The sequence below is a fragment of the Coregonus lavaretus genome, assembly GCF_964263955.1.
Source record: "Coregonus lavaretus genome assembly, chromosome: 2".
NCBI lineage: Eukaryota > Metazoa > Chordata > Actinopteri > Salmoniformes > Salmonidae > Coregonus > Coregonus lavaretus.
In genome coordinates this window covers 53,650,377-53,678,069 of record NC_139989.1, presented here as the reverse complement: position 1 = coordinate 53,678,069, position 27,693 = coordinate 53,650,377, and the positions used below count along the sequence as shown (strand labels likewise).

Genomic DNA, 27,693 nt, shown 5'->3' with positions numbered 1-27,693 from the left:
TTCCTTCATGACCACTGATCTGACAGAAATTAACCGGCCATATGGTGAAACCTATCCAGAACTTTCACTTATCAGTTGACATGAAGGAAAGGACACAAGAGAAGGAAGGCACAGTAGTAGTATTGGGACGTAGCCCTAGTCTTTTTCATTAAACAATCTTCATGTCTCTATCTTCATTGGTCTTCATGTTCGGGCTATGTCGTAGTTGTTCACGAACCAATCACAGGTCTTCTTGATACCTGTAGGGGAGGAGAGACACAGTCAGTCATTTATGGATACTGTGCATTTTGGAAGAGTGGTTTAATTACCATGAACGTTCCTTTCATCATAATCATAAAACTACTGATAACCGGATAGGTATCAAATATCATGTGGTAATGTGTCAGTGTTATTTACAAGGCAACTAATTCCCACTACAATATTGAGTTGTTTTCTGGACAGAAAATGCATCCCTCAGTGTTTTGATCTCTGACCTTCAGAGAGCGGCGTGAAGGTGAAGTCAGGGAGGTAGCGTCGCAGCTTGGCATTGCTGGCCGTCTTCTTCATCTGACCGTCTGACTTGCTGGTGTCGAACTGATGTCATAGGTCAAGGGTCACAATAGGCAAAGGACAGGGAGATTACATAGTTACAGTACAACGGATATGGGGGGTAGCCAGCCCGAGTGGGCTTTTAACCTACTACAACTGTAAGTCTGTCAGTCCAACAGGTGTAATGAACCTCTAGATGTGGTTGCTGGTGTTGTACTAAGGATTCTACTAGATTGGCTCTAGACACTGATCTAAGGTCAAATTTGAATAATGGTTAGGATTTGGGGAGGATATGCTGATCCTAGATCTGTGCCTAGGGGCAACTCCTATCAGGAGTATACAGCCTGTGGAAGGATACAATTATTTGACCTTTGAAGTCCAGGGCGTCTGCGATCATGTCTACGGCGTCCTTGATGGAGAGCTCCTCCTCCTCCCCCACTATGAGAGACAAGTGTCAAAGGAGATTGGTCCAGTTGCATACTGTACACACACACATTGACTGATCACCCACCCACCCACACACACCATGTTGGACTCACCAGAGAGAATGATGGGGTCAATCTCATCATACTCCCGCAGCACCCAGAGGAACAGACGCGCTACATCCTGAGAGAACACACACACACACACAGATGTAATGCATACACACACATATCTGACATGCACTGACACACACACACACACACAGAGTAATTCACTAAACCTACCAGAGAGTAGATGAATTGTCTCCTGGGTGTTCCGGAGCCCCACACCTGTAGAGGGGTTCCCTCCTCTGTCAGAAGGAGAGTAGAAAGGAGTAAGTGTTTGTATCTGTGTGTGTGTGTGTGTGTGTGTGTGTGTGTTTGCGTGAGTGCGTACAAGTAGTGTGTGTGTTACTTACTTTTAGCAGCATGTGTCTTGTGCATGAGTGCCGACAGCACGTGACCATTTTCAAAGTTGAAGTTGTCATAGGGACCATACACGTTAGTCGGGATTACGGCGGTGTAGCGACGCCCATGCTGTGCAAAGTATCCCCTGTTGTCAATCAAGCCCACACACACATACAAACACAAACACACACACACACAATCATGTTGTGGTTTGAACATTTAAAGACCCACTCCAGCTATTTTTTTACTTTCCCGTTAAAAAACAATATTCCACGTATACATACAGTAAAAGGTACACACCCTTAAGGGTAAAAACATATATTTTTTGCAAAATGGTGTTTTTTTCAACACAATGGCAGGAGTTGGCAATTCAAGGGGTTGGGATGATGGAAAACGGCTGTGTTTATTTTCCCTTTTGTACTATTTGCACATCATTACAACACTGTATATAGACATAATATGACACTTGTAATGTCTTTATTCTTTTGGAACTTTTGTGAGTGTAATGTTTACTGTTAACTTTGTATTGTTTATTTCACTTTTGTTTATTATCTATTTCACTTGCTTTGGCAATGTAAACACATGTTTCCCATGCCAATAAAGCCCCTTAAATTGAAATTGGATGCACACTGATGTCATCGGCCTTCCCCCTTGCTTCCCAGAACAATAGAAGAGCAATTCCCACCTAAGAAACATATGGTTCTCAGAACTTTATGTGCTAGCTGGGTATCCTGCACGATTCCCAGAACATTGTCGGAAGGTTATAATGAAAATAAACATTGGACAACCACGCTCTCACCAAGCTCTAAGAAACATATGGTTCTCAGAACATTATGTGCTAGCTGGGTTGTGTCATGTAATGAGGGACCTGTACCAGCTACTGAAATGCACCTTTTGTTAAGTAAATCAGGTGATAAATGAGGTCCTAGGGAGGCTGGAGTGGGTCTTTAAACTGTGTGCTAATGTACCTGCACAGGTAACCAATTAGTCACCAGCTCACCTGTTCTGAATATCAATCATTCTTTTGGCATGTGAGTAGCCAAAGTTCGAGTCGTGTGGAGGCCCATTGTGGATCTGTGTGAAGGGGAGGAAAGCATGAGTGATCATACACCAGCTTTTCTTAAAAATCACATTTTGAAGGGCCAGAGGTTCCCAAACATACAGTAGTTATACTGTCACTGGGCACATAGGCTTCCTATACTGTTGATCTCCTTCTTTTGACTAGCGCCATTAGGGCTCTGGTCAAAAGTAATGCACATAGTATTTTAGTATTAAACTCAACATGCACTCATTGATAGGGTCTTATTGGTTGTTCAACTCACCATGCTCTCATCGATAGGGTAGGTGGTCTTGTCAGGAAAGATGCAGCTGGACAGGCAGGACACCACCTTGATGACGCCCATTTCGTGAGACGTCTGCAGCACGTTGTCATTGATGCGAAGGTTGGCCCTCTGTGAAGGCAAAACACTGTGGTCTCAATTCAATCAAACCCGTATTACGGCTTTACACAATAACTTGTTTTCCCACAAATGAATTCAAAGAATGCATTTGGATACTGTGATAACAAGCTCCCCTGTAACTCTCCTCACAGATGGATTAATACCCTTTCGGAATTAGATTAAGAAGTGTGGCAACAAAGTCACTGTGTAAACTTCGCTTTGACAAGTTCAACTAAATGTCAGCCTAGATTGTTGCCCAGCTAGGCAAACATGGACATTTATATTTAGGTCATTCAGCAGAATATATTTTCCAGAGCTACTTACAGTCAGTGCACTCAACCGGTAGCTAGATAAAACAAACCATTTCACGGCAATGCTGTGACAACAAACGTACTGAACAACACAAAACAAACACACTGTATATGACATAACTACACAGAACAAATACAGTACACACAAATATTTAGTCATATAGTATGTTTCGATGTATCGGTTTTGTGTCATTCAATATTATACTAGGCTATGGGACCAAAAGTCACTGATCTGAACAAAATACTGGACAGAATTGAACACAGAAACGGACCGACCTTTGGACAGTTCAGGCAAAATGCCAGATGGGCTGGTTCCATCTTCAGCCCATCGGCTTGTCTAAATTGGGGGTTTTGTATAGAATGATCATTATTTGGTTAACAATTGGGGCCTCTAGGTAAAAAAATGGGCCAGTGTGGGAGCTTTGAGGGAAAAAATGGTCCGGTGAGTTAGAAATGCAGGTAGAGTCCGATCCTTGACTTCGGCGATGTCATTTACAAAATAGCCTCCAACACTCTACTCAGCAAATTGGATGTAGTCTATCACAGTGCCATCCGTTTTGTCTCCAAAGCCCCATACACTACCCACCACTGTGACCTGTACGCTCTTGTTGGCTGGTCCTCACTACATGTTCGTCGTCAAACCCACTGGCTCCAGGCCATCTATAAATCACTGCTAGGCAAATCCCCGCCTTATCTTAGCTCATTGGTCACCATAGCAGCACCCACCCGTAGTCTGCGCTCCAGCAGGTATATCTCACTGGTCATTCCCAAAGCCAACACCTCCTTTGGCCGCCATTCCTTCCAGTTCTCTGCTGCCAATGACTGGAACGAATTGCAAAAATCTCTGAAGCTGGAGACTCTTATCTCCCTCACTAACTTTAAGCATCAGTTGTCAGAGCACCTTACCGATCACTGCACCTGTACACAGCCCATCTGAAATTAGCCCACCCAACTACCTCATCCCTATATTGTTATTTATTTTGCTCTTTTGCACCCCGGTATCTCTATTTGCACATAATCTCTTGCACATCTAGCATTCTAATTGTAATTATTTTGCACTATAGCCTATTTATTGCCTTACCTCCATAACTTGCTACATTTGCACACACTGTATATATATTTTCTGTTGTATTTTTTGACATTATGTTTTTTTACCCCATATGTAACTCTGTGTTGTTGTTTTTATCGCACTGCTTTGCTTTATCTTGGCCAGGTCGCAGTTGTAAATGAGAACTTGTTCTCAACTGGCTTACCTGGTTAAATAAAGGTGAAATAAAAAAAAATGTAATGCCCGGTCCGAATTTCTAGTCCCATCCCTGATTGAACAAATGTACTTTAGGACTGAAACATATAGCCTAGGTATTGAAACAAACTGGGTAGTTAGATAATGAATCTCACCAGAAAGTGTAGGTTCTCCTTCATGTGAAGGTAGAGTCCTCCCACCTTGGCAGCCAGGTGGATGACATGGGTGGGCCGATACTTCTTAAAAACTGCTATTGTCTGTTGTAGATCTCTGGCAGAACATTGTATACATGTCATCATTCATCATCATCATCATCATCATCATCATCATCATCCTATTTAATGGAAAACACATCAATCTCATAAAAGTATGCATGCACAAATGTAATTAGCTAAACATTTAATGTGGTTCCAACAGGAACTATATAGAAACTCTACCTATATACTGTATATATCCATCAATCCATCAATCTATAGAATTGAATAGAAAATAATTGAATAGCAGAGAATATAATAATTTTTCCAGGAGTGAACTTCTTTTTTGGACTTCTTTTATCCATTTCGTTCCTGTTTGAACCACAAAACCAGTCCCAGAAGCAAAAGGGTCATAACAGGAATTTACAAATATTTAAACCAGGGTTTCATACAGTGCAACGTGACATACATTTCCTATAGAAATATGTTATGTAGAACAGACATGCTGGTGTTTCTCGGGCATGTAGACTATGGGATCATGGCATCTCTATATAGATTAGGTCATTTTTATCTGCAACGACCAAGCCTCAGACCAGCTCTGCTGAGAATATGAGGTTTATGTGACATAACTTACACGAGGTTGGCTTCTTTGGAGCAGAGGAAGGTCCACTGTTCGCCCTCGAGACAGCCGCCTTCTTGTTTCACCACGTGCTCGATGGCCTTCCCGACCAATCCGGATCCGCCCGTGACGAGCACGCGCATCGGCGCAGCCTTAGTCTGCGAATCCATCTCTCACTCTGATCAAAGAAAGCTAACTTTTATTTTTCAGTTGTGATATTCACATAACGCTATTACGATGAAGCCCTAAGCAAAGTAGGCTGATACGAATGACAGTGTGATCATGGCCCTATTTATAGCCTACATTAAAACGTAATAATGATGATAATACAAAACTAAGAATAGTTATACATTTAGGCTAATAAGGAATTAATAACATGCTATACATCAAACGCAAGTTGAAAACGTATTAACACACTTTTCGTTTCGTTTACGATTTCGTTGTAGCCTATTTGTTTAACCATGGAGACTACTTTATTGTATTTATTTCCTGTCTACATTTAATGATTTTTTTTATTTTGAAATAAATTCAATTTGGCATATTAAATATTAAGATCAAGAGTCCAAAACGGAATGAATTGCATTATGATAATGTTAATTTTAGAAAAAGGACAAATAGCTTAAGCCAATACCGACAGATACAGTATTTGATTTTTCAAATTAAAAATGTGTTTAATCGAAATAATGGTTAGGCTCATTAGGCTTATATTACAAAATAGTATATTACAACATCAGATGATCATATAGGCTACACCACTGACATTATTTTAGCAACGCAAACAAGAGCAGGCTAAAAGTAGCCTATACGAAGTTTGTCGAAAGAAAATGTCTAGGCCTACTATTTTAAATAAAAATAATGTGTTGAAGTCAAAAGCACCCATTCATTCAACAAAAGAAAAAAGGCCTATAAATAGGATTCATAGGCCAAATATTAATGAAGGCAAAACATTTCAAATGTGAATGAAGGCAAAACATTTCAAATATTAATCCGTATAGTTTATGTGGGCTATTTAGAATTATAATCAATCAAATGTTTTACTCGGCAAGACCCTCATGTTATTTAAATATGTATCTCATCAATACACAAAGTTAATGTATGAATTCAAACCTGTAAAATGTTTCGTTAGAATTGTCCTCCTCGAATAAAGTCAGTATTAGATCCTATTTCTGTACGCTGAAGAATATAAATGAGGTCTAGGCTATCTCTCTTGTCTTGCGCACTAAACATGTCAATAGCAAAGCCGCAGGCGCAAGGTGCGGACGCTCTTATAGGTTACCTGTGAGCTACACTCTTAGAAAAAAAGGGTTATACTGAGTGTAGTAGCCTTACAGGTGACATCATGTGCAGCGAATCTGACGATGCCAGTTTCTCGCACCATCTCAGGTACCACATTAAGAAAATACCAGGACTGTTAAAATAGGTTTGCTGAAAAAAAAAAGTTTTCCCCACCATAAATGTAATATCACTTCTGTCTGGTAAATGTATAGGCGATTTTAACGCATTTATGGTGTTGACTCTTTATTGCAATGTTTTATGGCGTTGTACCAGGTCCGCACTACATAACATCAGTATAGCCTTCTCAAACATTTTGATAAAACCATATCAAATCATTCCATAATTAAAATATACTGACACAAGTATATCAATTTTATTTATTTATTTTACTTTCTTTGTTTCACAACTGCAGCATTGTATCCAACATAGGGCTATATAGGCAGGTGCGTAACTTGCGGGGGGGGGCTTCCCGACCAATGATTGGAGTGCTAAGCCTATGTCAGATACAGTGAGTGTAATTATCTCTGAGTGTAATTTGCTCAATATAAGGAGTTGAGAAATAAAGTTGACATCATTAGAAATAATATATCTCCCTCTTTTATACTGTAGGTATGTAATAAAAAATATGCTTAAGTATGCTTAGACATGCAGAAAAATATCATGATATTATCATAAGGTGCCAGATTACGTTTAAACCAAGTATTTTTCTGCATGTCTAAGCATACTTCTTGACCTGTCTGTATCCTCCTGAAAAGTGGTTCTGTTTATTCTTTTTATTTTATTTTAACAACTTAACCCTATTTTTCCATTTTGCAACTTGAGTCTGATAATTATCTGTATAAAACAGTTAAACTGATAATACTTGTGGAACATAAAAATACTTGCTTGTTAAATGTTTCCAGTTGAAAAATAATATCCAGAGCAACTTACAATAGTGAGTGCATACATTTTCATACTGGTCCCCGTGGGATTCGAACACACAACCCTAGCATTGCAAGCGCCATGCTCTACCAACTGAGACACATCATCACATCACATCATCACAAACCAATTGATGTCGCAGTGTACTCAATTACTGTATTGTGCATTTTTTTCTTCATGCTGATGGAAAGTCTACAGGTACAAATAGATGACCAGCATATGTATAATACAGTATTTACATTTAGTGGTTTGTAAGTATGGTAAATTAATACTGCACAAAAAGCGGAGGTTTTCCATGTTATTTGATCAAGAAAAATATTTAATTTGTTGTGGATGTTTTGGGTCTTTGTCCATAACTTTACACCTTTTGATGTAAATGTTTGAGGACAAGGTTTTGCTTTCTGGATTACATTAGAATGACGATCACAGAGAAAGGGACAGGGCAACAACTCTTACAATTCCAACTATTGAATCCTACAAGATGCTGTTCTTAATTATAAAACAACCTTTTCTGCCAAAGCAGAGATGCAGATTTTTTTTTATTTGCCTGTTCTACAGAAGTCTATATGGTCTGCTAATACAGGACTAGTAAAGGCCCAGTGCACTACTTTTTTAAATTAATACGTTTTTTATTCTGATTTTTCAGGGGGTGCATCCTCAGCAACCCTACTTCCCGCGACTATGTATGCATGCATGCATATACATACATACATACATACATACATACATACATACATACATACATACATACATACATACATACATACATACATACATACATACATACATACATACATACATACATACATACATACATACATACATACATACATACATACATACATACATACATACATACATACATACATACATACATACATACATACATACATACATACACTCGTCTGTAGCTCAATTGGTAGAGCATGGCGCTTGTAACGCCAGGGTAGTGGGTTCAATCCCTGGGACCACCCATACGTAAAAAAAATGTTTGCAACCCGGGACCACCTATACGTAAAAAAAATGTATGCACACATGACTGTAAGTCGCTTTGGATAAAAGCGTCTGCTAAATGGCATATTATTATATATACATACATACACACATATATATATATATATATATATATACAGTGGGGAGAAAAAGTATTTGATACACTGCCGATTTTGCAGGTTTTCCTACTTACAAAGCATGTAGAGGTCTGTCATTTTTATCATAGGTACACTTCAACTGTGAGAGACGGAATCTAAAACAAAAATCCAGAAAATCACATTGTATGATTTTTAAGTAATTAATTTGCATTTTATTGCATGACATAAGTATTTGATCACCTACCAACCAGTAAGAATTCCGGCTCTCACAGACCTGTTAGTTTTTCTTTAAGAAGCCCTCCTGTTCTCCACTCATTACCTGTATTAACTGCACCTGTTTGAACTCGTTACCTGTATAAAAGACACCTGTCCACACACTCAATCAAACAGACTCCAACCTCTCCACAATGGCAAAGACCAGAGAGCTGTGTAAGGACATCAGGGATAAAATTGTAGGCCTGCACAAGGCTGGGATGGGCTACAGGACAATAGGCAAGCAGCTTGGTGAGAAGGCAACAACTGTTGGCGCAACTATTAGAAAATGGAAGAAGTTCAAGATGACGGTCAATCACCCTCGGTCTGGGGCTCCATGCAAGATCATGAGGAAGGTGAGGGATCAGCCCAGAACTACACGGCAGGACCTGGTCAATGACCTGAAGAGAGCTGGGACCACAGTCTCAAAGAAAAACATTAGTAACACACTACGCCGTCATGGATTAAAATCCTGCAGCGCACGCAAGGTCCCCCTGCTCAAGCCAGCGCATGTCCAGGCCCGTCTGAAGTTTGCCAATGACCATCTGGATGATCCAGAGGAGGAATGGGAGAAGGTAATGTGGTCTGATGAGACAAAAATAGAGCTTTTTGGTCAAACTCCACTCGCCGTGTTTGGAGGAAGAAGAAGGATGAGTACAACCCCAAGAACACCATCCCAACCGTGAAGCATGGAAGTGGAAACATAATTCTTTGGGGATGCTTTTCTGAAAAGGGGACAGGACGACTGCACCATATTGAGGGGAGGATGGATGGGGCCATGTATCGCAAGATCTTGGCCAACAACCTCCTTCCCTCAGTAAGAGCATTGAAGATGGGTCGTGGCAGGGTCTTCCAGCATGACAACGACCCGAAACACACAGCCAGGGCAACTAAGGAGTGGCTCCATAAGAAGCATCTCAAGGTCCTGGAGTGGCCTAGCCAGTCTCCAGACCTGAACCCAATAGAAAATCTTTGGAGGGAGCTGAAAGTCCGTATTGCCCAGCGACAGCCCCGAAACCTGAAGGATCTGGAGAAGGTCTGTATAGAGGAGTGGGCCAAAATCCCTGCTGCAGTGTGTGCAAACCTGGTCAAGACCTACAGGAAACATATGATCTCTGTCATTGCAAACAAAGGTTCCTGTACCAAATATTAAGTTCTGCTTTTCTGATGAATCAAATACTTAAGTCATGCAATAAAATGCAAATTAATTACTTAAAAATCATACAATGTGATTTTCTGGATTTTTGTTTTAGATTCTGTCTCTCACAGTTGAAGTGTACCTATGATACAAATTACAGACCTCTACATGCTTTGTAAGTAGGAAAACCTGCAAAATCGGCAGTGTATCAAATACTTGTTCTCCCCACTGTATATACATATACATACATACAGTGGGGAGAACAAGTATTTGATACACTGCCAAAATATATCTCTCTCTCTCTCTCTCTCTCTCTCTCTCTCTCTCTCTCTCTCTCTCTCTCTCTCTCTCTCTCTCTCTCTCTCTCTCTCTCTCTCTCTCTCTCTCTCTCTCTCTCTCTCTCTCTCTGCATGCTGGGAGTGTTTGGTGCGTGCTGGGAATTGTTTGAGTGAGTGCTAAGTGCGAGTGTTGTGTAGAGTTAGATATTGTCGTATATGAAGATTATGACTTTGTTAATGTTTTTAAGTGGAACCTGAAAGGATGTTTATTTAGCAGAAAGAGAGCTGGTTTTAATGTGACACCCCGGATAGGACAGAGAAGTCTGTGTGTTGTAGACAGGGGATTGGACAGTAGAGGGAGCCACCCCTATCTTGGGAAGATTATATATACTGGGTAAAAACGACGAAGAGGTTAGAGCGGCCATTGCAATCTGGGACGTCGCTCTCCGGGTGTCATGACATCTGTAAAACTTATGCTGAAAGCTTGTGATATGAATAAACTTATGATCAAGGTTCAGTATGAGCGGACTCCTTTGTTTATCAGCAATGACTAGCAACATTTGACTCGATACTACAATATCCTGGGTTTTCCTTTTCTTGGTGATATCCTTTTTTCTTCTATGCATGATTACGGTTATTATTTCTATTTTTTTGTTGTGGTAGAATTAAGTATATTGTTTTTCGTGTCGAAATCACCCTGATTTTGGTGGGGATGGCGGCCCGAATCGGGACGCCGTCCCTGTCACTTCGGCACGGCTTTAGGTGTGTTACTGAAGCTACTGTCACGGTGGAAGAGGTTCTGGTCGCCGTAGGAGAGAAGGTAGGATATGAGAATGTTGCTTATGCATCACGGATGAATAAAGCGGTGGTGGTATTTCTTAAAGAAGAGCGCCTTGTTGATCGTATGGTTGAGCATGGCATACTTCTTAAAGGAATGTTTATTCAAGTTACGCCGCTTTTTTCTCCGTCAACAAGGGTAACGATTTCAAATGTACCGCCGTTCATTCCAAATGAGCTATTGGAGCGCGAGTTATTGCGCTTTGGGAAGTTTGCAAGTTCAATTAAGGTTGTCCCATTGGGTTGCAAACACCCGGCGTTGAAACAGGTAATGTCGTTTCGGCGACAGGTGTTTATGTTTTTGGACTCACCGGAGCAGACTTTGGAGTTATCGTTTAAAGTCAAGTATGACAATAGACTGTATATGGCTTATGCTAGTACGGGTAGTCAACGGTGTTTTGAGTGTGGGGATGTTGGTCATAAGCGACATGCTTGCCCGAAAAGGGAGAAGGCAGAGGGAGGGGCGCAGGTGGTCCTCGTAACGCCTGGGCCCACTGATGTAGGAAGAGGTGGGCTGACAGTGGTAGAGCAGCCACACGCATCTGTTGCTGAGGAACAAGTTGTCCGTGTTGAGGGCACAGAGGTGCAACTTGTACCAGAGGGAAATGTTATGCAGCAGAAAAAAATTGTTGTAGAAGGTAAGGATGGATCTGAAGGGCCATTTCCTCAGACTGGTGAGGAGGTGCCCAGTACGAGTGCTGTGGTACAGGAGGGGGTACATGTGGAGCTAATCTCCCAGGTAGTGGAGGAGATGCCCACTACAAGTAATGGGTTACAGGAGAGGGTTCATGTGGAGCTCATCTCCCAGGTAGTGGAGGAGATGCCCACTATGAGTGCTGGGGTACAGGGGGGGCTAGTCTCCCAGGTAGTGGAGGAGATGCCCACTATGAGTGCTGGGGTACAGGGGGGGCTAGTCTCCCAGGTAGTGGAGGAGATGCCCACTACGAGTAAATGGGGTTCAGGTGGGGCTAGTCTCCCAGGTAGTGGAGGAGATGCCCACTACGAGTAATGGGGTTCAGGTGGGGCTAGTCTCCCAGGTAGTGGAGGAGATGCCCACTACGAGTAATGGGGTTCAGGTGGGGCTAGTCTCCCAGGTAGTGGAGGAGATGCCCACTACAAGTAATGGGGTTCAGGTGGGGCTAGTCTCCCAGGTAGTGGAGGAGATGCCCACTACGAGTAATGGGGTTCAGGTGGGGCTAGTCTCCCAGGTAGTGGAGGAGATGCCCACTACGAGTAATGGGGTTCAGGTGGGGCTAGTCTCCCAGGTAGTGGAGGAGATGCCTGGTACGAGTGATGGGGTGCAAGTGGGGAGTGTTGAAAGGGATGTGGTAGAGGGGAGTCAGTGGTCTGTGGCCTCAGTTGAGGAGGATCAGGAGAAGGATATGGATATCTCTCTTGATACGATATCAGCTGGTGAGGACTCAATTTACGATCTAGAGGAGGTAAATGGGTTTCTGGATCAGACTTTTGGGAAATCCGTCAAATTGGCAGATTATTTTGATGTTGATAAGTTTGTGAGGTCAGCTGTGATGTTACAGAAGACGGTGGGGTTAGACCAGTTGAGTGAGAAGAAGCGGTTTCGCTTGAGGAAATTTGTTACTGCTGTTGCAGCAGCAAAAGGTGGTGGGAAACGTGGTCAGGTTAAGAGAAAATTTAAATAATGATGATGATTATGCCTCATAGGGTGTTCTATTCTCTTTGTCTGGTTTCTCTGTGGTATCTTCTGCTTTTCCTTTTTCTTTTCTATATGGAGGTACTAAGGGTAGGTTCTCTCAATATTAATGGAGGAAGGGACAGGAATAAGAGGGCTTGGGTATTAGAAGTAATAAAACAGAAAAGGCTTAATGTAGTTTTCCTACAGGAGACACATAGTGATGAGGAAAATGAGGCTGACTGGGTATGTGGTGGGAGGGGCAGCATATACTCAGTCATGGTACTAATTTCAGTGCTGGGGTGGCAATCTTGTTTTCTTCAGGCTTAGGGGTGACTGTGGTATCTACAACAGAGATTGTCAAGGGTCGGGTTTTATTGGTCAAGGTGGATGTTATGTTTTTTTTTTTTTTTTTTTTAATGTTTATGCTCCTAATGAGGGTACAGAGCGTATTGTTGGTTTTGATAAAATAAAGGAAACCTTAAGACAGTGTGACCAAGAGGAGTGTATGGTTTTAGGGGGGGACTGGAACTGTACAGTGGATTTTACTGTTGATCGCACCGCTGAACTTGTCTGTCTGGTCTATTAACTGAGTTTGAGCTTTCTGATGTGTGGAGAGTAAGGAATGCAAAAGTTAGGCAGTACACATGGCTAAAAGTTAATGAATGTCATGTCAGTGCAGCAAGGTTAGACAGGTAGTATGTATCTGAGCAATACTGTAGTAGGGTTGGAAGGTGTGACATTACTCCTGTGGGTTTCTCTGATCACCATATTGTCACTGTTGATATTCACTTGTCCTGTCCACGAAGGTCATCATCTTATTGGTATTTTAATGTTAAATTGTTACATGATGTCATGTTTTGTGAAAGGTTTTTGTTGTTTTGGGAAAAATGGAGGGTTACAAAAGGGAATTTTGAGTCCTTGAGACAATGGTGGGAGGTTGGGAAGGCCCAAATACGATTATTTTGTCAACAGTATACTGCTCTGTCTCTAATTGAAGTTAAAGAGACTATCAGGGCCCTTGAACAGAACATTAAATCTATTGAATTGAAGTTGCTCACTCAGAATGACCCCGGACTAGTCATGAACTTACAGGACAAGAAACATGAATTGAGGTCGTTTCTGCATGAAAGAGTGAAGGGTGCATTGATTAGGTCTCGTTTCGCTTCCCTCAAGGATATGGATGCTCCTAGTGCTTTAAAAAAAAACCTAGGACAGTCGACATTGCAACGTAAACAGATGGTCTGCCTTCGTCTCCCTGATGGGAAGGTGACCACGGATGACAGTGAAATGCGTCAACATGCCGTGGATTTCTATTCTGCCCTCTATAAGGCGGAGGATTGTGACTCTCTGTGTACTGAACAGTTGTTATACGGTCTTCCTCAATTGGGACCTGAGCAAAGAGTCGCATTGGACTCTGACATTACACTGCAAGAGCTGTCCACAGCAGTTATGCAGCTCTCAACAGGCCGAGCCCCTGGCATTGATGGTTTACCATCTGAGTTTTATAAGCACTTTTGGGGGTCTATTGGGGAGGATTTTTATGAAGTGGTGTGTGAATCTTTTCATGAGGGCTCTCTTCCTGTATCTTGTCAACGTGCTGTACTTTCACTGTTGCCAAAAAAGGGGGATTTGGCTCTCATAAAAAATTGGAGACCTGTTGCTTTGCTGTGTGCAGAATATAAAATTGTTTCTAAATGTCTCTCAAACAGGTTGAAAGAGTATCTGGGATTGTTGGTCCACAAGGACCAGTCCTACTGTGTACCTGATCGCTCTATTGTTGACAATTTGTTTCTAATAAGAGATGTTTTGGACATTTGTAAACTGTCTGATGTAAATGTGGGTTTACTTTCTTTGGATCAGGAGAAGGCTTTTGATCGTGTGGACCACCAGTACTTGTTTAAAACAATGAAAGCCTTTGGGTTTGGAGATGTTTTTTTGTCTTGGTGAATTTACTGTATGCTGGGGCCTCGTGTATGGTGAAGGTGGGGGGTGGTTTGAGTTGTCCCATCCCTGTCCAAAGGGGCATCAGGCAGGGATGCCCAATTTCAGGGCAGTTATACAGTCTGGCGATTGAACCAATGCTTTGTTTTTTAAGAGCGAAGCTTACTGGTTTCTCTGTGCCAGGTGTAATGAAGGGTCCCACGATAGCACTGTCTGCGTATGCAGATGACGTGACAGTTTTTATTACAGGGGGTGAGGATGTTAAGGTTCTCTCAGACGCTTTAAAGGTGTATGAGGGGGCCTCCTCAGCTAGAGTCAATTGGGGAAAGAGTGAAGCGCTGTGGGCAGGCCAGCTTCAGATGGGGTCCGCTCCACGGTTACCAGGGGGGCTTCAGTGGGGCAGAGATGGGATGAAGACTTTGGGGGTTTTTCTAGGCTCCGATGTCTTTCAGAAAAAGAACTGGGAGGGTGTAGTGGAGAAAGTGTGTGCCAGACTGTCAAGATGGAAATGGGTGCTGCCCCAGCTGTCTTATAGGGGAAGGGTACTGGTAGCTAATAACCTAGCTGCCTCTACCCTGTGGCACAGACTAATGATTTTACAGCCACCAAAGGGTCTGATACAAGAGCTTCAGAGGACCCTTGTCAACTTCTTCTGGTCTGGACAACATTGGATTAAAGCTTCAGCCCTGTACCTGCCACTGCACGAGGGTGGGCAAGGCCTGGTGGACATTTCTTCCAGGATCATGGCTTTCCGGCTTCAAGCAGCCCAGAGACTGTTGTACAGTGACGGTTCTAGCTGGGTTGACACAGCCTACGCATTGATGAGGAGAGCGGGCTGTTTGGGCTTAGACAAGCACCTTTTCCTCTTAAATCTGGAGGGGGGTGAGTTGCCTGGCCTGACTCCATTTTATGAGTCTGTTATGCAGGCTTGGAGAGTTCTGGTCAAGTCCCGTAAGGCCTGCACGCCACCAGGGATGTGGCTTTTTGAAGAGCCTCTTTTTCACAACACTGCCATCCAGTCTCGTGTTCTGGGTTCAGCTAGCCTACGTTCATGCCTGTTAGGCGTGGGGTGTACTAAGCTGGGTCATCTGATGTGGAAAAGGAATAGGTCGTTGGAGGAGCTGGGAGAAAGAGCGGGGATCCGATCATCTCGCCTACTGAGGAAGGTCGTTGCTGAGGTCTGTGATTCCTTGCCAGTACTTCATCTGCAGTATGTGACTGACACTTCCAATTCTGATCGGTGGAAGGAGGGTCTGGATTATGTGTTCCCTGCACTGATTGTTAGTGCTGCGGCGGGGGCATTCGAGGAGGACGTGGGGATGCTGCTTTCCTTCGATACCCCGGAGCTGGGGGAGTTCAAGGAGGTGGGAAAGAAGGCCATGTACAGAATATGTGTAAAGGTGTCCCATGCCTCTTCCCTGGAAGGGGTAAAATCGACGAGGTGGGCGGGTGTGCTTGGTCCAGGTGCCTCCCCAAAAGGCTGTTGGCGAACATTATACAAACTGCCTATTGATAAGAGGACAGCTGACCTCCAATGGAGGATAATACATGGAGCCATAGCCACCAACATGTATCTGGTACACCTGGATCCTACTGTTGGGGAGGGGTGTCCATTCTGTGCTCAGTCTGAAACTCTGGCACATCTGTTTTTACAGTGTCCCAGGTTGGTCGGGATGATTGACCTGATCACTAATTGGTTCTCAGCTCTGGGAGAGGTTTTCTCTTCCCAACTGTATATATTTGGGCCAAAGTACAGGTTTAGTCAGAAAGGTGTAGTTGTGTTGCTTAATTTTGTGTTAGGGGCAGCAAAATTAGCCATATGGAAGACCCGAAAGAACAGTATTCGGGGACAGGGGTCTGTGGATGTGGTGGGAATGCTGGAGGGAATGTTGGCAGCAAGACTAAGGGTTGAGTTTGCCTATTATAAACTTGTCAACAATATTGATCTGTTTATGAGTATATGGGGTATTCAGAGGCTGTTGTGTTCAGTTACTGTGGAGGAGGAATTGGAGTTGTGTTTTTAATTGATGTGTAAATACGGTTTTGTATGAGTATTTGTGTGGTGGGCTCCCAGACCCAATAAAGATTATTTAAAACTCAACTCTCTCTCTCTCTCTCTCTCTCTCACTCTATCCCTACAGAGAGAGAGAGTGAGAGAGAGAGAATGGGAGAAGAAGAGAAAATTGGAGAGAGAGAGAGAGAAAGAGAGAGATAAAGAGAGAAAGTTGGCTGTCTTGAGGGTGCAAAAACGACTGAAAAGAGGTAGAACGAAAGAAAGAGGATCATGGTCTGAAAACCAGAGAAGGAAATTAGTGAAAAATAGAAGTGAGCTGCAAGAAGCAGCAGAGGCAGAGGAGAAACAAGAGAAGAGAGGGATAAAGGAGGGGTGTGAAAGGATTGCAGTGTTTCTCCTCCTCAGCAGTGAGTGGGCTCGGGGAAAGTAGGTTACCAGCACACACACACACTCATGCACACACACCCAATATGTGTCTCACACACACACACACACACACACACTACACATGTCGATCATACAGTGGGGAAAAAAAGTATTTAGTCAGCCACCAATTGTGCAAGTTCTCCCACTTAAAAAGATGAGAGAGGCCTGTAATTTTCATCATAGGTACACGTCAACTATGACAGACAAAATGAGAATTTTTTTCTCCAGAAAATCACATTGTAGGATTTTTAATGAATTTATTTGGAAAATAAGTATTTGGTCAATAACAAAAGTTTCTCAATACTTTGTTATATACCCTTTGTTGGCAATGACACAGGTCAAACGTTTTCTGTAAGTCTTCACAAGGTTTTCACACACTGTTGCTGGTATTTTGGCCCATTCCTCCATGCAGATCTCCTCTAGAGCAGTGATGTTTTGGGGCTGTCGCTGGGCAACACAGACTTTCAACTCCCTCCAAAGATTTTCTATGGGGTTGAGATCTGGAGACTGGCTAGGCCACTCCAGGACCTTGAAATGCTTCTTACGAAGCCACTCCTTCTTTGCCCGGGCGGTGTGTTTGGGATCATTGTCATGCTGAAAGACCCAGCCACGTTTCATCTTCAATGCCCTTGCTGATGGAAGGAGGTTTTCACTCAAAATCTCACGATACATGGCCCCATTCATTCTTTCCTTTACACGGATCAGTCGTCCTGGTCCCTTTGCAGAAAAACAGCCCCAAAGCATGATGTTTCCACCCCCATGCTTCACAGTAGGTATGGTGTTCTTTGGATGCAACTCAGCATTCTTTGTCCTCCAAACACGACGAGTTGAGTTTTTACCAAAAAGTTATATTTTGGTTTCATCTGACCATATGACATTCTCCCAATCCTCTTCTGGATCATCCAAATGCACTCTAGCAAACTTCAGACGGGCCTGGACATGTACTGGCTTAAGCAGGGGGACACGTCTCGCACTGCAGGATTTGAGTCCCTGGCGACGTAGTGTGTTACTGATGGTAGGCTTTGTTACTTTGGTCCCAGCTCTCTGCAGGTCATTCACTAGGTCCCCCCGTGTGGTTCTGGGATTTTTGCTCACCATTCTTGTGATCATTTTGACTCCACGGGGTGAGATCTTGCGTGGAGCCCCAGATCGAGGGAGATTATCAGTGGTCTTGTATGTCTTCCATTTCCTAATAATTGCTCCCACAGTTGATTTCTTCAAACCAAGCTGCTTACCTATTGCAGATTCAGTCTTCCCAGCCTGGTGCAGGTCTACAATTTTGTTTCTGGTGTCCTTTGACAGCTCTTTGGTCTTGGCCATAGTGGAGTTTGGAGTGTGACTGTTTGAGGTTGTGGACAGGTGTCTTTTATACTGATAACAAGTTCAAATAGGTGCCATTAATACAGGTAACGAGTGGAGGACAGAGGAGCCTCTTAAAGAAGAAGTTACAGGTCTGTGAGAGCCAGAAATCTTGCTTGTTTGTAGGTGACCAAATACTTATTTTCCACCATAATTTGCAAATAAATTCATTAAAAATCCTACAATGTGATTTTCTGGATTTTTTTCTTCTCAATTTGTCTGTCATAGTTGACGTGTACCTATGATGAAAATTACAGGCCTCTCATCTTTTTAAGTGGGAGAACTTGCACAATTGGTGGCTGACTAAATACTTTTTCCCCCCACTGTATGTTGACTATGATAATATGGTGAAAAGGATGTAGGCTGTGTGTAGTAGTTATGGTATGAAAGTTTGGCTTGGAAATATTTTTTCACCTGGTCAGACAGCTGTTGTAGGCAATATTGTGCACTGAAGTCCACAAGCGAAGGGAAAAGGTGAGGAGGAGATGCGGTTTATATGTGGCTGCTAGTTCTGTGTTTGCATGTGATCAGGGGTGTATTCATTCCGTCGATTCTGTTGAAAAATGTTTCTTAAACGGAAGCAAATGGAACGAAACGGGGATAAACATACCTGAATTTGTCCAATAGAAACTCTTGTTTGCAACTGACTAATGATTACAACCTAGATCAGCTAGATGAGGCAAGAGTGTGCAAGGTGGTATTGAATGTGTCATTGTCTGTCACGTACTCTAATTTCTCTCGACCTGTGCACCTACGTTGTAAACTTTTATTCGTAGGCTGTCACTAGCACAGAGGCGCTGCTGCCTACATACAGACCTGAAAATCTCTGGCCACTTTAATAAATGGAACACTAGTCACTTTAATAATGCCACTTTAATAATGTTTATATATCTTGCATTACTCGTCTCATATGTATATACTGTATTCTATACTATCGTAATAATGTTTACATATCTTGCATTACCCATCTCATATGTATATACTGTATTCTATACTATCTATTGGATCTTAGCCTATGCCGCTCTGACAATGACATTGCTCATCCATATATTTATATATTCTTACTCCATTCCTTTACTTAAATTTGTGTGTATTAGATATTTGTTGTGGAACTGTTAGATATTACTTGCTAGATATTACTGCACTGTCGGAACTAGAAGCACAAGCATTTCGCTACACTCGCAATAACATCTGCTAACCATGTGTATGTGACCAATAGAAAAAATGGACTCGGCATCTTTAAGGATCTCATGGGTGGAAGGATGCAGGAAAACAATTCCATCAGTCATTCACCACACAAGCACAATGTGTGAAATGCCAGGAGTTGTATCAAGTGTTTCAGAGTATGAGTGCCGATTTAGGATCAGTTTAGCCTTTTAGATCAACATGAATATGAATACATGGACCAGTGTTGGTGTCACGATCGTCTTCAAAATGAGCGGACCAAGGCGCAGCGTGATAAGCGTACATACTTTATTATGTAAAGCGCACACACGAAAACGAAACAAAACACGATCGTAACGTCCTCAGTGACTACTACTGAAACAGGAACACGTAACATAGAACAATGGAACAAAAACCCACCACCACAAAGTGAAAACACACAGTTTAAATATGGCTCCCAATCAGAGATAACGAGCCGACAGCTGACACTCGTTACCTCCGATTGGGAGTCATTGACCAATCACCACTAAACACAAACAAATGAAACACACCCATCCCCAACACCACCAAATGAAATACACCCTGGCTCTAACACACAGTCCCGGAGCCAGAGTGTGACAGTACCCCCCCCCAAAGGCGCGGACTCCGACCGCGCCTAACCCAAAAAATGGGGAGGGCTGGGTGGGTGTTGCTCCTCGGGGGCGGCTCTGGCACTGGTCGTGGTCCCCACCCCACCATAGTCACTACCCGCTTTAGTAGCCTCCTCCATTTGACCACCCTACAACCTAACCCACCTGGATTAAGGGGCAGCACCGGACTAAGAGGCAGCACCGGACTAAGGGGCAGCACCGGACTAAGGGACAGCACCAGGATAAGGAGCAGCACCGAGCTAAGGGACAGCACCGGACTAAGGGGCAGCACCAGGATAAGGGACAGCACCAGGATAAGGAGCAACACCGAGCTAAGGGGCAGCACCGGACTAAATGGCGGATCCTGGCTGGCTGGCTCTGGTGGATCCTGGCTGGCTGGCGGATCCTGGCTGGACGGCTCTGGCGGATCCCGGCTGGACGGCTCTGGCGGATCCCGGCTGGACGGCTCTGGCGGATCCCGGCTGGACGGCTCTGGCGGATCCCGGCTGGACGGCTCTGGCGGATCCCGGCTGGACGGCTCTGGCGGATCCCGGCTGGACGGCTCTGGCGGATCCCGGCTGGACGGCTCTGGCGGATCCCGGCTGGACGGCTCTGGCGGATCCCGGCTGGACGGCTCTGGCGGATCCTGGCTGGACGGCTCATGGCTGGCTGACGGATCTGGCTGCCCATGGCTGGCTGACGGATCTGGCTGCTCATGGCTGGCTGACGGATCTGGCTGCTCATGGCTGGCTGACGGATCTGGCTGCTCATGGCTGGCTGACGGATCTGGCTGCTCATGGCTGGCTGACGGATCTGGCTGCTCATGGCTGGCTAACGGATCTGGCTGCTCATGGCTGGCTGACGGATCTGGCTGCTCATGGCTGGCTGACGGATCTGGCTGCTCATGGCTGGCTGACGGATCTGGCTGCTCATGGCTGGCTGACGGATCTGGCTGCTCATGGCTGGCTGACGGATCCTGGGGACGCACACAAGGCCTAGTGCGTGGTGCCGGAACTGGTGGTCCCGGGCTGAGGACACGCATCTCAGGGCTAGTGCGGGGAGCAGCAACAGGACGCACAGGACTCTGGGGACACACCGGAGGCTTGGTGCGAATAGCCGGAACGGGCTGGACCAGGCTGGCGACTCGCACCCCTGGTTTGGTGCGAGTGGCAGGAACAGGCCGGGCCGGGCTGGCGACGCACACCGTAGGCTCCGTACGTGGCACAGGAACCGGCCGGGCTGGGCTGGCGACGCACACCGTAGGTTTCCTACGTGACGCAGGGACAGGCCGGGCTGGGCTGGCGACGCACACCGTAGGCTTCGTACGTGGCGCAGGAACAGGCCGGGCTGGGCTGGCGACGCACACCGTAGGCTTCCTACGTGGCGCAGGGACAGGCCGGGCTGGGCTGGCGACGCACACCATAGGCTTCGTACGTGGCGCAGGAACAGGCCGGGCTGGGCTGGCGACGCACACCGTAGGCTTCCTACGTGGCGCAGGGACAGGCCGGGCTGGGCTGGCGACGCACACCGTAGGCTTCGTACGTGGCGCAGGAACAGGCCGGGCTGGGCTGGCGACGCACACCGTGGGCTTGACGCGTGGAGTAGACACAGGCCGGTCCGTACTGGGAACACACACCACTGGCCTTAACCGGGGCTCAGGAACGGGCCGGACCGGACTGGTAACACACTTCAGTCTCTCACGCCGTGCCACAACAACTTCCCTCCCTCTACTCGCCAATGGCTCCCGTACTCCGGTAGCCTTCTCTCCACGTCTACCTGTGGCAGCCTCCTGCTGCCCAGCCGCCCAAGCCATGTGCCCCCCCCCAAAAATTTCTTGGGGTTGCCTCTCGTCCACGGGCTTCCAGCCTCGACTCCGTGCTGCCTCCTCATACCACCTCCTCTCGGCTTTCGCTGCCTCCAGCTCTTCACGAGGGCGGCGATATTCTCCCGGTTGTGCCCAAGGACCCTCTCCAGCCAGTATCTCCTCCCATGTCCACGAATCCTTTATAGGTGGATACTGTTGCCGCTGGACACGCCGCTTGGTCCTTTTGTGGTGGGTTTTTCTGTCACGATCGTCTTCAAAATGAGCGGACCAAGGCGCAGCGTGATAAGCGTACATACTTTATTATGTAAAGCGCACACACGAAAACGAAACAAAACACGATCGTAACGTCCTCAGTGACTACTACTGAAACAGGAACACGTAACATAGAACAATGGAACAAAAACCCACCACCACAAAGTGAAAACACACAGTTTAAATATGGCTCCCAATCAGAGATAACGAGCCGACAGCTGACACTCGTTACCTCCGATTGGGAGTCATTGACCAATCACCACTAAACACAAACAAATGAAACACACCCATCCCCAACACCACCAAATGAAATACACCCTGGCTCTAACACACAGTCCCGGAGCCAGAGTGTGACAGTTGGTCAATTCACTCATGAAGTGGAGGATTTACTGTATGTTGAATTCAATTAGAATGTCAACAACCAAGTTATGGAATTGGAATTAAATTGGAATTAGACTGTTTGAATTGGAATTGTGAAAAAAAGTAATCTTTGGAATTTAATTAGAATTCAATATTTGTATAATTCCCACTTAATGGAATTCATGTACTTAGTATAAATAAATGGCCTGCTTTTAAAAAAATATATCATTTAAACTTCCAGTATAGCTAAGCTGTCTGAACAGTGACATGATCATGAGGAATTGAATTATCTCAATTCAAAGACTGACCTGGAATTTGAAATGAAATTAATGGAATATACAGGGAGAGGGAATTGAAATACTGCAGAATTGAATGCCACTGTGTTCTTGGGGACCTTCAATGCTGCAGAAATTCTTTGGTACCCTTCCCCAGATCTGTGCCTCGACACAATCCTGTCTTGGAGCTCTACGGACAATTCCTTCGACCTCATGGCTTGGTTTTTGCTCTGACATGCACTGTCAACTGTGGGACCTCATATAGACAGGTGTGCCTTTCCAAATATGCCCAATCAATTGAATTTACCACAGGTGGACTCCAATCAAGTTGTAGAAACAGCTCAAGGATGATCAATGGAACAAGGATGCACCTGAGCTCAATTTCGAATCTCATAGCAAAGGGTCTGAATACTTATGTAAATAAGGTATGTGTTTTTAATTTTTAATACATTAGTAAAAATGGCTAAAAACCTGTTTTCGCTTTGTCATTATGGGTTATTGTGTGTAGATTGCTCAGGATTTTTATTTATTTAATCAATTTTAGAATAAGGCTGTAACTTAACAAAATGTGGAAAAAGTCAAGGGGTATGAATACTTTCCGATGGCACTGTATGTACTGGTATGTGTGTGACTGGTGGACGTTGCTGGTTGTGAATGTGGTGTAAGGGAATGAAGGTGGAAATGTAAGAAAAGTCGCTGAGGTGTAAACCATTAAGTTGAAACTTTAGAGCAGGGGAATTCAACTCTTACCCTATGAGGTCCGGAGCCTGCTGGTTTTCTGTTCTACCTGATAATTAATTGCACCAACCTGGTGTGACAGGTCTATATCAATCCCTGATTTAGAGGGGAACAATGAAAACTAGTGGAACTGGCTTCGAGGTCCAGAGTTGAGTTTGAGGGCTTTAGAGGGAGGAAACTACATGTGATTCAAGTTTGCTGCGTTCACGTCTGTTAACTCTGACCACTGTGGCTGAGGTGCAGTGGAGGGTCCTCAGAGGAGGAAGGGGAGGACCATCCTCAGTGAATTTCAGAAAAATGTAGGGTACCACCATGGTGTAGCCGGAGAACAGCTAGCTTCTGTCCTCTTCTGGGTACATTGACTTCAATACAAAATCTAGGAGGATCATGGTTCTCACCCCGTTCCATAGACTTACACAGTAATTATTACAACTTCCGGAGGACGTCCTCCAACCTATCAGAGCTCTTGCAGCATGAACTGACATGTTGTTTACCCAATCAAAGGATCAGAGAATGAATCTAGTACTGAAAGCATAAGCTACAGCTAGCTAGCACTGCATAAAATGTGGTGAGTAGTTGACTCAGAGAGAAAGACAACAGTTGTACAGTTTTAAACAAATTCATTTCTTCCTAAATTAAGGAAAAGCGAGAGAGAGAGCTAGCTATATTTCATGTTATATATATATATATATACAGTACCAGTCAAAAGTTTGGACACACCTACTCATTCAAGGGTTTTTCTTTATTTTTACATTGTAGAATATTAGTTAAGACATCAAAACTATGAAATAACACATATGGAATCATGTAGTAACCGAAAAATATTCTTCAAATAGCCACCCTTTGCCTTGATGACAGCTTTGCACACTCTTGGCATTGTGGAGGCCAGATCATCTGATGCAGCACACCATCACTCTCCTTACACAGCCTGGAGGTGTGTTGGGTCATTGTCCTGTTGAAAAACAAATTATAGTCCCACAAAGCCCAAACCAGATGGGATGGCGTATCGCTGCAGAATGCTGTGGTAGCCATGCTGGTTAAGTGTGCCTTGAATTCTAAATTAATCACTGACAGTCTCACCAGCAAAGCACCCCCATACCTTAACACCTCCTCCTCCATGCTTTACGGTGGAAACTACACATGTGGAGATCATCCGTTCACCCACACCACGTCTCACAAAGACACGGCGGTAGGAACCAAAAATCTCAAACTTGGACTCCAGACCAAAGGACAGATTTCCACCGGTCTAATGTCCATTGCTCATGTTTCTTAGCCCAAGCAGGTCTCTTCTTATTATTGGTGTCCTTTAGTAGTGGTTTCTTTGCAGCAATTCGACCATGAAGGCCTGATTCACACAGTCCCCTCTGAACAGTTGATGTTGAGATGTGTCTGTTACTTGAACTCTGTGAAGCATTTATTAGGGCTGCAATTTCTGAGGCTGCTAACTCAAATTAACTTATCCTCTGCAGCAGAGGTAACTCTGGGTCTTCCTTTCCTATGGCGGTCCTCATGAGACAGTTTCATCATAGCGCTTGATGGTTTTTGCGACTGTACTTGAAGAAATGTTCAATGTTCTTGAAATTTGTTCTTGCCATAATATGGACATGGTATTTTACCAAATAGGGCTATCTTATGTATGCCCCCCCCCAAATTAACTTTTAAGAAGGCACACTTGTTAATTGAAATGCATTCCAGGTGACCCCCTCATGAAGCTGGTTGACAGAATGCCAAGAGTGTGCAATGCTGTCATCAAGGCAAAGGGTGGCTATTTGAAGAATCTCAAATAAAATATATTTAGATTTGTTTATCATTTTTTGGTTACTACATGATTCCATATGTGTTATTTCATAGTTTTGTGGTATTAAATTCAACACGGACAGGGGAGGACCTGATCCTAGATTAGCACTTCCACTCTGAGATGCTTGATAGTTGATGCATACGACCCCAGGTCATCTGACCAGGTTGACCTCTGGGCCTTCATAAGGATAGTTATAGGAGGGGTTCAGTCAGAGTATACAGACATGGAGGTAACAGAGAACAATTAAGTACATTGTAAACCACTTCATGTCCTTGTTCTCCACAGGAGATACTGTGAGTTTAGTGCAGACTCTCATTACGGTATTTACTCAGTTGCTCTTTTCCCTGGTCATATAAATCCATAGAATCATTTTGGGTAGTTAAAACCTACTACTAGGCCTACCAGGTAGACTCTGATTACAGTGTATGCGCAGGTGGTCATTTGTAAACAATGAAAGACAGCATGTTTCTATGGCAGGTTTTCTTGGGTCCGTACCTGAGTATGTAGAGAGAGCGATGCGGCAGAAACAAGTCCAGCCATTCAGCGGGTTCATCCTCCCTCACCAAGCGCATCACACTGTCTGACAACAAACTCAGCCCTGCTATAGAGCTGCCACAGAACTGACAGAGAGAGAGAGGAGAGGAAGGGATAGAAGGGGGCAGGGAGACAGTGAAAGAGAAAGGGAGAGAGAGAGGCAGGATGAAAGACAAAAAAAAAGGGGTGAGGTGGGACGAGAGAATGACAGAGTTCCAAACAGCATTGTAAAAGAAACAACACTTTTGCCCAAAAAGTATTCACATTGTGCCCACTCAATAATCATGTCAGGGCAAAATTCTAGCACACAGAACACCATGTTCCATATTTATCATGCATTTCAGGTTAATATGAGAGCCGTCTACCTACCTTGACACTGTCGATGTGTGGTTTGATGTATCCAGCCTTGTCCAGGTCCAGGATATGCACAGGGCCTAGGAGAGGGCTGCCCTCAGAGAAAGCCACAGCTCGGAGGCGATCCATTCCCCCCTCACACACAGCTCCCCACCGAGCATACTCGGTCTCCCGGTAACCATGAATAGGCTTTGCTCTTCACTTTCACTTAGCTGCCTACTCAAAACACCCAGCTCAGACAGAGAGGGATGCTACTTAGCTAGCTGGCTATGGCTATCCAACACTGGAACTCTTCAAAGTCAAGGTAAGCTTTTGGTTTTATTAATTTATTGACTGTACACAGTACTGCATGATTGTAATGGGTTTACTAACGCGTTAGTTCTAGTAGCTTTGTTGACTATGACGTTAGCTAATATGGTGACAACGATGTAGGCTGAGTGTAGCGGTTAGCGGTTATGATATGAAGGTTTGGCTTGGAAAGGTATTTTCGCCTGGTCACAGACAGCTGATTTGTTGTGCACTGAAGTCTACAAGCAAAGGGAAAAGATGAGAGGAGGAGAGAGCGTAGAAGTTAGAAGGAATAGATCAGCTAGCTGCAGGCAAGAGTGTACAAGGCGGTATTGAATGTGTCATTGTCTGTCACCTTGATTACTCTATTTTCTCTCGAGCAGTGCACCTACGTTGTAAACTTTCATTCATAGGCTAGATTGTAGCAACCTTATGATGGGTATAGGGAAAATCATGAAGTAGTATCATGTAGTAGCCTAAACCTATCGATGTTACATTGAGCTGGGTAAATGAAATATGAATGACAGTCATCTAATATGCTGTAATAGAAATAAGGCCATGCTCATCATAAAAATAATCTTCCTCCCTCATCTTAAACGGCACCAACCACCACTGACATAGGCCCATATATTTCAATCATGTTGAAATCTATTTCATGTTCAGTAAATTGAGTTCTATTTTGCTAATTGTAGGCTACACTTTCTGTTATTTTTGCCTCACACTCTTGCCTGCAGCTAGCTGATCTATTCCTTCTCACTTCTACGCTCTCTCCACTGAACACAAATATAAAACACAACATGCAACAATTTCAAAGATTTACAGTTCATATAAGGAAAACAGTCTATAAAAACAGTCTATTATAAATAAATTAGGCCCTAATCTATGGATTTCACATGACTGGGCAGGGGTGCAGCCATGGGTGGGCCTTGGAGGGCATAGGCCCACCTACTTGGCAGCCAGGCTCACCCACTGGAGAGCCAGGCCCTGCCAATCAGAATGAGTTTTTTCTCCACAAAAGGACTTTATTACAGACAGAAATACTCCTCACCACCTTAGAGTGGCCTTTTATTGTACCTAGCACAAGGTG

General features: G+C 44.2%; 1 protein-coding gene across 2 annotated transcripts; it reads right to left on the bottom strand.

Annotated features, from left to right (window-relative positions):
• Nucleotides 1-151: 151 nt before the first annotated feature.
• LOC311147916 (GDP-L-fucose synthase-like) lies at nt 152-26,363 on the bottom strand. Of its 2 annotated transcripts, XM_084184758.1 has the most exons (11): nt 25,926-26,363; nt 5,219-5,381; nt 4,546-4,660; nt 2,720-2,848; nt 2,398-2,471; nt 1,409-1,542; nt 1,236-1,300; nt 1,068-1,134; nt 887-966; nt 474-573; nt 152-239 (listed from the first exon to the last, which is right to left on the bottom strand). In XM_084184758.1, the coding sequence occupies exons 2-11, from the start codon at nt 5,371-5,373 to the stop codon at nt 184-186; spliced, it is 975 nt and encodes a 324-aa protein (XP_084040884.1). In that variant the 5' UTR covers nt 5,374-5,381; nt 25,926-26,363; the 3' UTR covers nt 152-183. The 2 variants fall into 2 exon arrangements, with proteins under 2 accessions (XP_084040884.1, XP_084040885.1); XM_084184759.1 differs by lacking the exons at nt 4,546-4,660; nt 5,219-5,381; nt 25,926-26,363 and adding an exon at nt 3,161-3,367.
• Nucleotides 26,364-27,693: the final 1,330 nt, after the last annotated feature.

Bases quoted from the DNA above. Each gene is read 5' to 3' on its own strand.
- LOC311147916 (XM_084184758.1), bottom strand. From the start codon at position 5,373: ATGGATTCGCAGACTAAGGCTGCGCCGATGCGCGTGCTCGTCACGGGC. The intron at 1,301-1,408 runs GTAAGTAACACA...TCCTTCTGACAG, and splicing joins CAAGACACATGCTGCTAAAA to AGGAGGGAACCCCTCTACAG. The intron at 240-473 runs GTCAGAGATCAA...CCTCCCCTACAG, and splicing joins CTTCACGCCGCTCTCTGAAG to GTATCAAGAAGACCTGTGAT.